This window comes from Capsella rubella, unplaced genomic scaffold (assembly GCF_000375325.1).
Source record: "Capsella rubella cultivar Monte Gargano unplaced genomic scaffold, Caprub1_0 scaffold_7, whole genome shotgun sequence".
Lineage (NCBI taxonomy): Eukaryota > Viridiplantae > Streptophyta > Magnoliopsida > Brassicales > Brassicaceae > Capsella > Capsella rubella.
Window position 1 is genome coordinate 2,461,710 of NW_006238917.1, and position 16,529 is coordinate 2,478,238.

Consider the following 16,529-nt stretch of genomic DNA (forward strand, 5'->3'; position numbering starts at 1 on the left):
AAGGTTTTTAAAAGGTATTTATACGGTATTTATGAGATATATGTATAAATTTACACACATATAAAGATAGTTTGTGTCTATAAATATAAGCTTTCGCATATTTTTTTTTGATAAATTTCAAATTTTATAGTGACTTTTTGATAAAATTAGAAAAAGGGGTATTTTTACAAAGTGGTATTGGAAAAGGGGTATTTTTGAAATTCTCCCAATTAAATTAATTTTTTGTTTTTAAGCACTTCATTAAGAGTTATACCATTGGAACACCAAATTTTTCAACATCAAGATAAAGTTGCTTATAAATTTATTTTTAAAAATTTAATGCAAAAAAATATGTAAGCACCTTCCAATGGTTAGCACCATTGGAGATGCTCTAATAAGTTAAAATAAGATATACTCCGTACCTATTGAAGATAAGACCAAAAATTAGAAATAAATAAACTAAACAGTGAAATAGACTAGCGAGAGGTGTAGATGCATGTGTGTGTGCATGTGTATAAATATAAGATACAGAAGAAGAAAAAATATAGAACATAGGTTTTACATCGATTCTTCACTATCATCGTCTTTCTTTAATTCTTTTCTAACACAGCTCTTCGATCTCAAATAAGAATTTATTTATCTTTTTTTTGTTCTTTTTTTCTATAAGACATAAAGAAGAAAATGTTGGGGTCGAGTAGTGGATGCGAGTCAGGATGGACTCTGTACTTAGACCAGTCTTTTTCTTCACCAAGCCCTTCTCGTTTTAGAGACAGCCATGGGTTTGAAAATAGAAGAAGAAGAAGCAAAGATTCATGGGACCAAAACTATTTGCAACAAGGAGGAGACGAAGACGAAGAAGAAGAGGAAGAAGATTTGTCGATGATTTCAGATGCTTCTTCTGGTCCAAGGAATATTTCTGAGGAAGATTCAGTGAATAAGATTAATATTGTTGGTCTCAAGAAACAGAGCAAGAGAGACAAGAAAAGAAGAGATTACGAGAAAACGAACTCTGTTCTTGATGATACTGCTAGCTCTCCCCTTTACAATTTCCCTCATGTAAGTCTTTCTCCTTTTTTTTCATCGATTATTTTTTTTGTAAATAAACTGATGATAGTCCTAGTCCACGTACTGTCCTTTGAACAAAGATCAATGTTTTGGTAGATTTCACTAAATCGATAAGTCAGGATTATTTCGTTGCGTTGTTTACACAGTGTTAGCGTTACATGTTATAATGAATAAATCATATTAGAAACACAAACGTAAACAGATACAATTACTCTATGCATCTTTTTAAAAGAGGATTTTTGTTCTTTAGTTTGTTGTATACTGTGGTTCTAACAATTTTGTTTTAATATATATATATTGTAGATGTTGCAGAAAGGTGTTGGTGGTAATAAGATAGAGCAAACCTTTCCAGAAAGTACATTGGATTACTCGCAAGGCTTCTCGGCTACTCAGTTTCAGGTCTCTCTCTCTCTCTCTCTTAGGTTCTGTTGGGTACACGTGACTTGTCTCAAGAGTCTCACTCTATATATGTAATGTATTTGTGTGTTGAAACAAGCAGGACAAAACAGCATTCCAAGAGCAGTATGCTTATTTGCATATGGAAACCAGATTCTAAATAACCAGTTAAGTAATGTATAATACATATATTATGTTCACTACTTTGTTTTATTAATCTTACTTTATGATTCCAATCTGACTAAAACGTTGAAATAAACAGGTGAGGGTCAAACTGAAGAGCAGCTATATTTTGGACATTGTTGAAGGATTTTATGGATTCGAGTAATGATTATTAAATTGAATCTTGAAGTTCCATATTATGAAAGATATATAGGAAGGAGTTTTAAATCAAAAAAATACTTGCTTGCTACAGAAGAAACCCAACAATGAAGGGACAGCAAAAAAAGTTTAAGGGTTTCTCAAATTTAAAATTAAGTCTGAATCTTTCCTCTCTTTTGCTTTGTAATTTTGTCACAAACGAGTTTTCCTGTAGCCGCCCTAATATATATGCTATAATACTTTTTTTTTTTTGTCAACACTCTAATACTCATTTCAATGCCTAAATAAGTTTTTTTTTTTTTTTTTGGGATTATTTATGATTATGCAATTGTAAGCCCGTCATTGCTGCTCTTTTGAGTTCTGAGTCAGATTTGGGGGGGGGGGGGGGTGTTAACTGGCCCGCCCAAGTATAAAAAGTGAATAGGCCTGATGGTATTCTGATCCATCTGAGCTTGGCCCAAGTTAAAACCACAAATCATGTCTTTAATAGCCGTGTTAGTCTAAATGGTTGTGAGTTGCGAGTTGGATTTGATGACATGTGGTTGTTACTTGGGAAGTAGTTGTGAGATTAATAAAAGGAACAAGGTTTATCAGATCTGTTACATGGGTTTCTTGTACTTCAACTACTTTGTTAATCAATAAAATCAGATGCTACAACAACAAACAAGGGGAAAAAAAAAAAAAAAAAGATAGGGCGGCTCACGTCCTAAAATTAGATATCTTTTGGCCTCTCCACGCTATCTTGTTGTTTTACTCTGTCGGACTCTATACTACCACCCAAACTTAAATGTTTTACAAATTAACATGCATTTTGCACATTATCTCTGTCTTTAATATTTTATGGAAAATGTGCTTAAATACCATTTTGAAAAGGGGAAATATAATACTGGCTCCGAATTGATATTATTATTTGTGTATTGTGTGTTTATATGTGCGTTTTCCACTATTAGAATGGAATCATACCTTAACTAACCATATTAATTAGTCGATTGATGGTTGTAATTTGAGCCAAAGCCAGACGTTTCGCTCTTCAACGTGGGAAAAATACGTAAATTAAGCCAAAGCCACACGTTTGATTCATATAACTTCATATCTAAAATGTGTACATAATTGAAATTTATATATCTATCTTTTAATAATATTTGTTGACAGCTAATTTAAAGTAGTTGGGACCAAATAAAAAAATGTAGGTAGCTAACGTCTCCTCGCATTCATTTCACCTTGTAAAGCCTAAAACTATAAATCTTAGTAATCTCTAATACGTCGTTGAGCTCTATTTATATTGGAGTCTTTCTCTCACTCAAACGTATAATACAAATATAGATTATGTCGACAGAAATGGAGGTCGTCAGTGTTCTTCAGTACCTCGACAACAAATCCATATTGGTCATTGGAGCTGCGGGGTTCTTAGCAAATAGTACTCTCTCACTCTCTCTCTCTCTCCCTCATATATGTTCATTCTACTATTTACAACTTATGAAGTTATAAATAGACAGTATTCAAGATTTATATGTGTCAGTTGAGCTACACTTAAACATAAATTAACGTATTATATATACATTTTTAAAGCATGAGTAGAACAATATTGTTGATGCGTTATCATTTAGATTCATACATGCATGCATGTCGTCGACAATACAAAATAATAACAATGGATTTAGAGATTGCAATATGAATGTGTGACATAGATGTAATGAAGTCTACGCATTGTAAAATAATGCTTGTAGCTAGTGAATAGTAGAAGATTGATGAGTTCTCAGTAGATAATTTGTGGTTAATATATAACTTCAATGCAGTTTTTGTGGAGAAGATATTAAGGGTGGCACCAAACGTGAAGAAACTCTATCTCCTTCTAAGAGCATCAAATGAAAAATCTGCTACTGAGAGGTTTAACGACGAGGTTTTGTCTCCACATACTTAATTAGGCTCTGAACGTCTCTGTAGTTGTTAGATCTATTTAATCACTCATTCTAATTAGTTTTTTTAACTCTTTCTTCCTTAATTTTGGAAACATTTAATTATTTTTTGAAGCTAAATCCTACCAAAAAAAAAACTAAATTAAACCAAACACACTCATTTTGCTTCATTGCTGCAACTTCGTACTCTTTAGTTTGGTTTATTCAAATTAGTATCCCATATATATGACACCAACAAAAGAAACTCAACAACAAATCCTCGCTTACCCTAACTAAAACCCTAACTAGTACGTCAGAAAAATCAAGACCAAATAATTTAGCGACTTTTTTTTTGACCGCAAATAATTTATCAACTAAACATAACACTATTCAAATAATTAGAAAATATGGACATAATTTGATATAATAGAAGTTTTATAACTTTTGTGGTTCTTAAATCAATGCAGATTTTGGGGAAAGATTTGTACAGAGTGGTGAAGGACATGTATGGTCCAAAACTAAATGAACTTACATCAGAGAGAGTTACTATTGTCGGTGGAGACATTTGCCTTGAAGATTTAGGTCTTCAAGACTTCGACTTGGCTCATGAGATGATCCACCAAGTCGATGCCATTGTTAATTTAGCTGCAACTACTAAGTTTGATGAAAGGTATTTAAATTTAAATTTTTATTTGTCTATAAATTATTATTCCATCACAATGACTCTAATATCTTGTTATTGACTTATTAAACTTTACTATGTACTGCCATCACTTTTCCAATACAAGAAAATACAAACTAATATTCATTCAAAGCAAATAACATATTAGAGATGAAATATTTTCTACTAATTATAATTGATTGTTTTAAAGTAAAGGATGTCAATTAATTTGCAGGTACGATGTAGCACTTGGGATCAACACATTTGGTGCTCTGAATGTCTTGAACTTTGCCAAGAGATGTACAAAGGTTAAGATCTGTGTTCATGTATCAACAGGTATGAATACAAACTTAACTACTATATATGCTACCTGTCAGTGACACTGTGAAATAATTAACTTGTGTTTATTAGATCGCAAGTGATGATATATATTTACGTACAAGTGTTTTTTTTTTTTTTTTTTTTTTTGTCATCACGTACAAGTGTTCTTACATGTCAAACTAATCTTTAAACTGAACATAAGTTATATATCTATATCCGGTTTTCCTAATACCCTATTTCAACTAGAAGAATCTTAATATAAACGTTTACAGTCACATAATTTTCAGGTCGATAATGTGCTTTAATTAGAAGTATTAAAAAAAATATAAAGACATCATGTGTTTTATTATAGTATATCAATAAATGTACGTATTCACAAGGAAAAGCTAATTAAAAATTGAAAGAGACTATATATAGTAGGTTATCCCGATTTCGACATCTAACTACCAACTATCTATATACCCTTTTCTTTAATAAAATGAGCTACCAAAGTACCAACTCTCCGATCCGTTACTTTGCCAATCTATTTACATTAATCATATAGGTTTACATACAATTTACCCTATTTATATATATTATGATGAGTTTCTTACTAGGTAGTAACCCGATTTTTTTTTTTTAATTTTTTTTAGTACAAACTTATTTATAAAGTGCTAGTATAACTAGACAGTATCAAATTTTACAGTTAAACGCCAACAACTAACGAAATTTATATTATATATATAGCTTACGTGTGCGGAGAAAAATCTGGCCTGATAATGGAGACACCGTACCGTATGGGTGAGACGTTGAATGGAACCTCCGGTCTAGACATTAACCATGAGAAGAAACTGGTTCAGGAAAAACTTGACCAGCTCCAATCCATCGGAGCCTCTCCTGAAACCATCAAACAAGCCATGAAGGTTCTCGGACTCACCAGGTTCTAGTCCTACTTATATTTTTGTCTTTATTTTATGTGTTGCCAACATAAAAAAGTTACTTTATGTTAAAATTAGAAATTAGGATGATCTTAAATTTAAAATAATGATAGGGCAAAGATGTATGGATGGCCAAACACATATGTGTTCACAAAGGCAATGGGGGAGATGGTGGTAGGGGCAAAAAGAGGGAATATATCACTTGTGCTACTACGTCCTTCAATTATTACGAGCACATTCAAAGAACCATTCTCTGGTTGGACTGAGGGCGTCAGGTTAATTAAGCTCTCTTTTGTTAGAAAATGCACACTATATATTGAATCATTGATATAGCCTTACTAGTCAAATCAATGAAATTACTACTCTTAAATGTACAGGACCATTGATAGTTTAGCTGTTGGATATGGCAAAGGCAAGCTCACGTGCTTTCTTTGTGATCTTAATGCTATTTCCGATGTGGTACCTACTTTACACTCATCTTACTCTACATTCGACATTGGACATTTTTATATTATCATTTATAACTAATATTCATTTGGTGTTTTTTTTTTGTGACAACGTATGCATGGACCAGATGCCCGCAGATATGGTAGTAAATACGATTCTAGTATCAATGGCTGCTCAGGCCGGTAAACAAAAAGAGATTATTTACCATGTGGGTTCTTCACTAAGGAATCCGTTGAAAAATGAGACATTCCCTGATGTAGCATACCGATATTTCACAACCAAACCTTGGATCAACAAAGATGGGAAGGCCGTTATGGTCAAGAACATTCAGATATTGACTTCTATCCCTAGTTTCCACAGATACATGACCATGCATTACTTAATTTCATTGAAGGTAATAGTCTAACGATTTAATTGTAGATCTATATATGAAAAACCTATATATATATATATATGATTGATTATATGGTTTATAATTACACACAGGGACTTAAATTAGCAAACATGGTACTTTGCAAGTTGTTGGACAAGGAGTTTAAAGATTTCGATAGAAAGATAAATTTCGTATTCCGGCTTGTGGATCTCTATCAGCCTTACCTCTTTTTCAATGGCATGTAAGTAACTGTTTCATTTTTCTTCTTTCTAGTTTGGTTCTTTAATTATTCGTGTTTGTGTGTGTTTAATATGGTTTGAGAATTTAAGCCATATAATTAATAAAATACTAAGTAGCTGGAGTATACACGCAGATTCGATGATACAAACACAGAAAATTTGCAAAAAATGGTGCCAAAGTCGGAAAGCGAGATGTTCTATTTCGATCCAAAGATGATCATTTGGGACGGCTATTTTCTGAGTACACATATTCCAGGGCTTGTTAAGCATGTCTTCTAATAATTAAGTTCATTCTTTTACAATCTTTTATCTTAATCCCTTATCATTACCAACGAGTATACATTATTGTACTTATTCTTCCTTGATCCGTTTTCATTCGGATATGTTTCTAAATTTGTTTTTTTTTTTTTTCTAAATTCCGCATTTGCATCTCTGTAATGAAATTACATACTGTATTTGATATATTTTTCTTCAACGCCTTATGTTTTCTTTTAATTACATTACTTTCATAGTAGTGATCAATTAATTACCCCTGGCTATGCCAAACAGTTTTCTATAAATAGTATGGACAAAATGTTCAAGTAGAAAACTCAAAAATTGGTCTGAGTAGACTGTTTGCTCAGAGACTAGAGTACAAACCGAACCAGAATCTATAGAGTCGAGAGACAAACCAACCTGCCCACAGACAATCATATTCATACCTTGTGGTTTTACTACTTCCGTCTTCCAGCACCAACCAACCTGCCCACAAACAACTCTGTCTTCACACAGTACTCGAGAATCTTTCTCTAAAGTCATTTCATTCCAACTTATAATTCATTGCCTCATGTTAAAATTTAGCTTTAATAATTAAAATAACCATGTTACCAAACGAAAAAAGTAAAATATTATTAACGATGCTAATGTTGTTGATGACAATTAAAAAAAGAAAAAAAAAAAGAAACAGAGGAACATAAAAAAGAAAAAAAAAAAAAAGAAGCAGAGAGAGAGGTTTGATGCGTAACCAAGGATGCAATATTCCGCCTCAATCTCATCGCCTTCGTCTCTCGCGCTTCACTCAACCCTAACTCGATCGCCTCTCTCCTTGTTCATCTTCACTCCCAAAACCCTAATCTTCACCCGAACCAGATTCTCTGATTTCTCTTCTCCCCTTCTTGCTTCCCGGCGATCTCGCGATTTCATCAACGTAATTATTATATAATTTGATTTCTAGCTCCTATGCTTGTATATATGTAAGCAGTACGAGCTCCAATTTCTGAACTTTATTTTTTTTGTAATTGGGATTGTGATCAGGGGAGGGATGATTTCGCAGAGGATACGAGGAGCTGGAACCGGAAGATCAGACCGGAGTACGGGTTCGATGACGATTACGAAGGTGAAGAAGACGAAGATGATCACGAGGAAGAAGATAGAAGCTTGGATCTCTTACTTAGATTTGTAGAGAATGTTTTCAGAAAGGTTTCCAAGAGAGCAAGGAAAGCCGTCAGATCGATCTTGCCTGTTTCCATCTCTACGAAGCTCGTAACTCTTCGTCTCTTCCATTGCATTGATGATCCTTTCGAGTGTTTTAATCTAATCGAAATATCTTGCAAAAGGCTCACTTTTAAAATCTGTTTGATATATATAGGTGGGGTTTTCAGTGAATGGAGTACTTATTCTTGCATTTTTGTGGATCTTGAAGGCTTTCCTCGAGGTAAGTTACTACTCTAAACTTCCCATTTGGATTATACAATTATAAAGTAAGGTTCTTTGCTCTTGTTTAATGAATTGAACTTGGAACACTCTCCGTGTTATTTGATCTTTGTTACCATGCTTTAGATAGTTTATATTCTTTATGAAGTTGAGTGGATTGTTTTGCTGCCCTTTGGTTGCTGCATCTTTTTTATCGGATTTTACTCACCATGTCATCTGCTATCAATTGGAATAGAGAGTGTAGCATCAAGTTGAGAATTGTGTTGTTGAGTTGTAGTGAATCCAGTTTCATGGAGAATATATATTATTGCTAAAGAGTGTCCAACTAGATACTAATTGTTACTGAATTCAAGTTAAGCACCACCCCTCTGTTTTATTCTACTCACACATAGCACAATTGAATGTGTCTTAATTCATTACTTGACCCACCCTTCTTTATTATCACACATAGGCATGTGGGTCTATTCGTATGCATATAAAAATATAATTCACAAGGTTTGACTCTCTGTTAATGTGCATATGCTTCACTGTATAGGCTACTTTGTGTCTTCGAAAGAGACAATATGTTGTTTTATTGTCTGTCAGATTGACTTTTTATGTCATTTCTATGGTGGAACGCAGGTAGCTTGCACACTTGGAACTATTGTTTTTACGAGCATTCTTCTTATACGTGGACTTTGGGCCGGTGTAGCATACATACAAGAGAACCGCAACAACAGGATCAATGAACTTGCTGATGACCCCCGTGCTTGGAACGGGGTGCAACCAGTTTCTTGATTAATCCCCCTTACGTTCCCGGAAATCAGAACTCTGAGTTTTGGGAGCCAGAATTGGTTTAGGAGGGTCTTCCCAAGTCAATAAAACCACAGCTGAATTCAGAATCAGAAAGCAGCGTTACAGTAGATGTTCCGTTCATTGGCAATATCTGATGATTTAGTAAGTAAAACAAAGTGTTATATTTGTAGCAATCACCAAGTCAGCTATGGAATCTGGTGTGCAGCTCATCCAAGAATTAAGTCAATAAAACCAAATATATAGAAATCATAACATACTTTTACCTTTCTAGTTTTGTACATAATCAAAAGCTTCTTGACCCCTTGGCTTGAATGATAAATCTGCCTCCATGATAATCTGCGAGCACATCAGTGTTGTTTATATCTTCTTCAACCCAGTTCAATACCACCACACCAATCACATTGACATCTACGTTGTGATTAAAATTTGAACAGGTTGTACTTGGCCAAGTAAAGGTTCTCTATGTTCTGTCACAACTACAGTTTATCAACATCTCCATGAAAGGCCTATGGCAACCTCTTATACTCCCCCTTTGTTAAATATACGAAAATCTATAGGTTGTTTATTTGGTTTATGGTTGCATAGTTGGGAAGCAATTTGTATAGATGTCCTATTCTACTCTTACATATCTATATAGTTTGTGAATAATACAAACGACTCCCCTAGTTTTCGGTTTAAAATATATGAAACAGGGATTTTTATAAAGTTTATGTTTTCGAGTGTTGCTTTGAAATGTTTTGGTTCAGATTCGGTTGATATGTATGCCAGGTCCTAAAGACTAGTATTGGATTTCTTGTTAAGCTTCGTTTAATATATTTTAATCGTTAGACTTTAGACGCCTTTACGATTCGATACTGGTCATATAACTCACTATTTATTTACTTTATAAAAATAAAATTTCTTGTCAGTCGATGTGTTATCATTACTTGTTGTTATAGAGAGAAGAGAAGCTTATAAGGTATGGATATGTTTCAATGCACTTGGAAATTTACAAGGCAAATATATGTATAAGAACTTTCACCTAAAACAAAAACCAACTAAACACGCACAAAAGGCTAAAAAGGCGACAATAATGCCAAAAGATTAGTGGATGTATGAAATTCCACTAAGATGCATTTTTTGAAGTTTGATGTTCTTATGTACCTTTTATTCCCCACTTAGTGGTACACATATGTACACAGAGACAACACAACCCAATGCACATCATATATAATTTTCTTTTTAGTATATATACTTTTATATTTATATAACGAATGGTGTATAAAGTTTTCCTGTTCAATAGATGAAAGCATTCTATATCTGTAAATTAAATAAAACATATATAATGTTTGATGTTACCACTTCTTATTGAGAGCTTGATGGAGATATTGTGTAGTTATGTTCGAAATCCTCAATTGTTCGACTTCTTGTTCAGTTAACCATGTATTTAATTTGCGGTTCTTAAGTTTTCTTATATACATACATTCTGGAAGAATCATTTATATCACATGCATGTAATTAAGAACGTAAATAATTTTTCACATACTTGGCACCATATTTGAATCCAAATCCGTTAGGTGAAAGAGAACACTCTTCTAGCTAGCGAATAAGGATAACTTCAATTAGATCGTTCCCATGTGACGCTGCCCTTATTAATATTTTTACAGCGACGAAGTTTTGTTTTTCTAGCTTCTCCTCATCTTGACTGACGTATACAAATATTCCATTCGCCAAAAATAGACAAGTAGAGTCAGCTCATATATATCGATCGAAGTCAACTGTCAGGTGTAGAGTAAAAGCATATGCATCACTTTTTAAGTAACGATCAATCGCATTATGTTCGACGGCAACATTATATTCTTTTATAAACATGAACATTATATATGTCCGATAAGAGATAATAAGTCAACACGGTATATGATTCTACAATGAGATAATCGTCAGCACTTGATAAGTCTATATCATTCAGTGCATATTATATCTTGAACATCAAGTATCGTATTCTATCTGCACCATATGCTATCCTAGCTGATGAATTCTAGAATCACATATTTACGTACTCAATTGGACTTTTTTTCGTTTGCCTCATTTACTACTACTCACAAGATGACTTGAGGATTATGTCTAACAACATATACGGGTTGTATTTTAGTAATTTGGAAAAAAATAAGTGGTGATTGGTTTATTAGTGCCAGAACAAAACAATACATAGAACGTAACACAATCATACCTTCATACACTAAAGTTATAGTGTTTTTGCAAAAGAATGATGATGAGTTGAAAGCTAGACTTTACTTGATGAATGAAAGTTTGTTTGGTTACTAGCTAGCATTATATACAAGAGCATTATATTTACATTTATTATAACTATTGTTAATGATAGCTAAACTACATTAGACAAATTATAAAACGTGGAAAAGGTTTACTAGTACTCATGATGATAGTAAATATTAGTATATGTTAGTTCAATATTGTTAATCTACCCTAAAACGAAATGAAGATTCTCACGGAAACAAGAGACTACGCAGCCTGACAAAAGGAGCATATTCCCTTGCATGTTGTTCATGATTGTTATATATTCCAATAAAGTAAATTGCATTTATCAATAATATATATTATAAGTTGGAAATCAGTAGATTAACCTCTAGCTTTTTTAGCATATTTTATTGGATGTAATCTAAAGATGACCTGATCCACTAGAAAAGATATTTAAGCTATCTGTTAAGACATTTTGCAACATTTGTTTTCTTCACTAGCTACATATAAACTATAATTGTTTTGCCTTAACGTTTCTGTGTGCAACAATAAAGAAATCGACAGATACGTACTAAAGTTTTCTAAAAAGAATTATAGTTGTGGGCACGTAAGACTACTATCAAATTTGCATGCGCGTGCTAACGAACATTGAATAAGAAACAGACAAGCTTATCCACAATATCCAAACTAAACGTCGTTTTAGAAAAATCAAAGAATTCTAATGGAAGCTCGTCAAATTATATAAAAAAGATATAAGGTAACGAGGATTTAGATGGTTATTATATGATTGATTAGTTTTGAATTGTGAAACATTAACGTATAGACTGGTGTAGAAATCGTATAAGAAGAAGGATATATTGACAAATTATGAGCTGCCACGCACGATAAAGTATCGACGAAGGGTTTTTAAAATTAAATCTCAGGAGTTAACGATTGATTGAAGATCCAACAATTAGCAAAGGATCAATCAATCATAAATCCAAACAAATTAATCATGTTATGGCAGACACATACATCGTCCATTTCAATACTTTTTGGACCATTTAAACTCGAATAGGAACTCACCACTACAAAAGATCTTGTGACGTACGGCTATGGACACATTAAAAGATTGAATTACTTACCAATCATATCATATAGTTTCAACTTTTGCAACCCCAACATGCTTTTTTTAAGCAAATCTTGTTTCATTTTAAAATTTGTTACGGAACAAAGAAAAAAACAGTGGCATTAAAATACCCAAATATATGATTTGTTCAGTTTAACACATACGGTAACAAAAGCACATATTACAATGTTTTTTTTTTTTAATGTAGACTACGTGTAATTCATTATAAATAGAGAAAGAAAAAAGAAATACGTGGAAACTCTAAACAGCTTTAAGGAAAATAATAAATCTAAATATATATATAAAAAAGAAATAAAAAAAAGCAGCAAATCTTTGGGAACGACCATTTGACAAAAAAACATATCTTTCTTTTCTTTCAGCAAATTCTCACATCTCTCTATTTGTCCTCTCCTCTATAAATATTTGATCTTGAGACCAATCTCTCCCTCATCATTTCCTCATCTCATTCCTTCTCTGATCTCTTCTCTCTTTATTGATTTCGGCCGATACGTTTAGTGTCAAAAGTTTTCATCTTTTTTGTTTTTCTCGCTCTCTCGTTCTCGTAGACAAACACTCTCTATTAGGCAGTGTGCCCAAATTCATCCACTTGCGTGGAAGAGGATAAAGAATCTGAGAGGGATCTTTAAAGATTCTACCTTTGCTTCTTCTTTTTTATACCCGTTCCTATTAATGTTTGGGACTATTGCTTCCTGCGATATCGAAACTGCCAGATTGAGCCGTAATTTGGGGGTTACGTGCAATTTAGGGTTTTCCTGCGGTGGATTTGAAGACTTTGGTATGAGATTCGAAGGGGAAAACATGGTTCCACACAAAGGTGAAGAGGAAGAAGACGGTCGACAAGTGGTGGTCACCGAGACGGCCCCGTTTCAGTTTCATCATCAGCCGTTGCTCCAGCAGCAGCATCAGCAGAGACTCGTTGTTGGGTATGCTCTCACTTCCAAGAAGAAGAAGAGTTTCTTGCAGCCCAAGCTTGAAGTTCTTGCTAGGTATAGGATACACTAACCCAATTTGCTTATTTGATTATCAAGTTTTGATTTTTACATTGCAAAGTTTCCAAATTTGTTGAACAATCTTTTGACGGTGTCATTTTATTGTTTGTTCTTCTTTTGCCTGAGAAGACTGTTCCTTTGTTGGCGTTTAAAGAGAACCGACATGTTCTTTTCTACTTTCAAAAAGATATTTAGGACTTTGACATTTTCTCCTAGATTTGGTTCTTGTTTCCTTGCTCTTGTTTTGGTTCCTATTATTGGTTTTCCTGATTCTATTGCGGAGGACCATTGCCACTTGCCAGTGTCTAGTCATCTGCCATGTTTTTGTCCTCAATCGACTCTTTTGCTTAGCCTTATACTTTCACTAGTATAGTATACTTGTGGCATCAGGAATCTTTTTATAACCCCTTAGTTTCTATGGGAATATTCCTTGTTTAATCCATTTAGATTAGTCTCAGTCTCTGTTGAGGTTTGACTTTGGCTTAAAAATATAAAATACTTGATGTTTTGCCTTTTCTGTGTGGCTTGGAAATCTTCTTCAGCCACATGGGTGTTTTGGCTAAAACAATCACTGGTTCAATTATGTTCTAGAATGTCTTAAATTGGTCAGAGAGAACTTGTCTTAATTGGTTTTTGTTAAGTTTGACGTTTGGTCTCTGCTTTGCTGCTTTCAAAATCAAGCCATAGCTTTCATTCTTTTCTAACTCCTGTATTGTTTAGAAGCAAATGCTAACATTACTACTTTTTGTGTCTGTCTATTTTAGGAGAAAAGGCATTTTCTTTGTCGCCATTGATTTGAATCGGCCTCTTTCTGAACAAGGGCCATTTGATGTTGTTTTGCATAAGGTTTGTGAGAACTAAGAATGATCTGAGCTTTTTTTCTGTGTTTCTGTTGGAAATCTAATAAATTATATGACTGTTCTCCTGCAGTTGCTGGGAAAAGAGTGGCAAGAAGTTATTGAGGTTCGCAAAACTGTCTGCCTTTCTTAAAGTTATTTCCTGAGGTTCTGGCGTGGAAATTGCGACCAATTTGATTTTGAATATCTTAGTTTTTACAATGTAAATGTGTATTCGACTGTTAAACTTAGAGTAGTTTGTAGACTTTATCCATTCAGGAGGAGTATATTATCATCAAATGAAATGTCATGTTCTACAATCTCATGTTTGTCTTGCGTGTGTGTAGGATTACCAGCAAAGCCACCCAGAAGTGACTGTGCTTGACCCACCAGGTTCGATACAGCGTATATATAATCGACAATCGATGCTTCAGGGTATGGCAGATTTGCATCTGTCAGATTCAAGTGGTAACAACCCAATAAGTTATTTTGACACTGTTTTTCAATAACTTTCTTAAATTTCGCTATAAGTGAATTCTACTCTGGTAAATCATTGTAGGCAGCATATTTGTTCCAAAGCAAATGGTTGTCTTGAAAGATTCAGCAGCTAGTGCTGACAAAGTTGTGGAAGCTGGTCTTAAATTTCCACTAGGTAAAATTGAACATATTATCTTACCACTAATTCTTCTTATTATAGATGATGATTAGGACTAGGGGCTGAAATTGGTTAAAACTTGTTTATTCCAACTTTTTCCCAGTTGCAAAGCCGCTCTGGATTGATGGAACTGCGAAGTCACATCAATTGTACTTAGCTTATGACAGGCGCTCACTTGCAGAACTTGATCCGCCTTTAGTCCTTCAAGAGTTTGTAAATCATGGTATTGGGTTTAACTTCAGTATGCAGTTTTCCCATGTATAGATCTTCAAAATTTTCAATGCATCTTTTTGGTGCCTTTAGGTGGAGTTATGTTCAAGGTTTTTGTGGTGGGTGATATTATAAAAGTCATGAGACGGTTTTCTCTACCAAATGTAAGTAATTGTGAAAAAGCCAAAGTTGATGGCGTCTTCCAGTTCCCAAGAGTTTCATCTGCTGCTGCTTCAGCGGATAACGCAGACTTGGACCCTCGTGTTGCTGAACTACCTCCAAAGCCTTTCCTCGAGGCGCTTGTGAAAGAGCTAAGAAGCTTGCTGGTATAACTTTTTCACTGCTTTTCTCCACATTCTCCTTTGTAGGTTCGGTTTTTAAAAATATAATCCCTTACTGCTTATCTGTGATAGGGACTTCGGCTTTTCAACATAGACATGATCAGGGAACATGGGAGCAAAAACACGTTCTATGTTATTGACATTAACTATTTTCCTGGCAAGTTCTTGCCTTTTCTTGAAAGTTTTTGTGTAGTTTTCTCAGAGAAGCAGAGAAATAAAGTTTAGTCTGTTTGAAATGCAAATGCAGGTTACGGAAAGATGCCAGATTACGAGCAAGTATTTGTAGATTTCTTCCAAAATCTGGCGCAAGCAAAACATAAGAAGAGACAACATTGTAAATGAAGATGGAGGCAGTGTTAGATATGTTCTAAGGAACGACAAATAATAATAAAAATGTCTAATTAAGGATTTGTACAGAATTAGCTTTCCCTTTTGGAAGCTGTATCAGATAACAAGTTTTGATTACTGATACTTTGAGTTCTAAATAAATAAATAAAAGCCTTCATAATCAACTTCTGAACTGAAGTTTTCGAAGAATCCAAGTTTTGGAAACAAGCTCTGGTCCTAACAATATCACTTGGAATTAAATCGGATCCAATGTCTGTAGCTCGAAGAGTAGTCGAACTCGGGTTGGGCGAGTTAATTGAAAATGAGTTAACCACCAGCCCACGCTAAATATATTGTAATGTGCATCTTATATGTTTATATACTTAAAATATATGGAGTCAAATTTTTCGCTCATTAACATTAAATAGCGGATTCAAATCTACCAACAAGATACATACTTTTAGACTAAATATGTTTAAATGAAGTATATTTCTTCCAACCAAAAAAAAGAGAGGTATTAAACGTCTAAAAAAAAATTAATGAGGTATTAATATTTTTTTTTAGCAAATCAATAGTTTTTTTATTAAAGAAATAACTGAAGAATTGTAAAAAACTAAAAATATTAATGTTCTTTATTCTCTAATGTTTTTTCAAATCCGACTGTCAGACTTTTCACTTACATCATCGGTGATTCTTCTTTGCTTGA

The 16,529-nt window shown here is 33.7% G+C and overlaps 4 protein-coding genes across 4 annotated transcripts; all 4 read left to right on the forward strand.

The window, feature by feature from the left end:
* The first annotated feature begins 586 nt into the window (after window positions 1–586).
* LOC17879140 lies at window positions 587–2,001 on the forward strand. The gene is made up of 4 exons (XM_006285250.2): window positions 587–1,035; window positions 1,348–1,443; window positions 1,544–1,607; window positions 1,703–2,001. The coding sequence occupies exons 1-3, from the start codon at window positions 661–663 to the stop codon at window positions 1,598–1,600; spliced, it is 528 nt and encodes a 175-aa protein (XP_006285312.1). The 5' UTR covers window positions 587–660; the 3' UTR covers window positions 1,601–1,607; window positions 1,703–2,001.
* A 1,065-nt stretch (window positions 2,002–3,066) lies between these two features.
* LOC17879753 (fatty acyl-CoA reductase 3) lies at window positions 3,067–7,003 on the forward strand. Its single transcript, XM_006283555.2, has 10 exons — window positions 3,067–3,178; window positions 3,558–3,661; window positions 4,124–4,326; window positions 4,553–4,653; window positions 5,365–5,557; window positions 5,669–5,830; window positions 5,933–6,014; window positions 6,130–6,396; window positions 6,489–6,616; window positions 6,749–7,003. The coding sequence occupies exons 1-10, from the start codon at window positions 3,088–3,090 to the stop codon at window positions 6,891–6,893; spliced, it is 1,476 nt and encodes a 491-aa protein (XP_006283617.1). The 5' UTR covers window positions 3,067–3,087; the 3' UTR covers window positions 6,894–7,003.
* Window positions 7,004–7,558: 555 nt separating this feature from the next.
* On the forward strand, window positions 7,559–9,506 carry LOC17879873 (protein SHORT HYPOCOTYL IN WHITE LIGHT 1). The gene is made up of 4 exons (XM_006284475.2): window positions 7,559–7,800; window positions 7,908–8,135; window positions 8,242–8,307; window positions 8,928–9,506. Exons 1-4 carry the CDS (start codon window positions 7,624–7,626, stop codon window positions 9,081–9,083), a joined length of 627 nt encoding a protein of 208 aa, XP_006284537.1. The 5' UTR covers window positions 7,559–7,623; the 3' UTR covers window positions 9,084–9,506.
* Window positions 9,507–12,877: 3,371 nt separating this feature from the next.
* On the forward strand, window positions 12,878–16,016 carry LOC17877434 (inositol-tetrakisphosphate 1-kinase 2). Its single transcript, XM_006283816.2, has 9 exons — window positions 12,878–13,451; window positions 14,219–14,300; window positions 14,385–14,417; window positions 14,638–14,758; window positions 14,850–14,942; window positions 15,049–15,168; window positions 15,249–15,481; window positions 15,569–15,653; window positions 15,744–16,016. The coding sequence occupies exons 1-9, from the start codon at window positions 13,135–13,137 to the stop codon at window positions 15,836–15,838; spliced, it is 1,179 nt and encodes a 392-aa protein (XP_006283878.1). The 5' UTR covers window positions 12,878–13,134; the 3' UTR covers window positions 15,839–16,016.
* The last annotated feature ends 513 nt before the right edge of the window (window positions 16,017–16,529 follow it).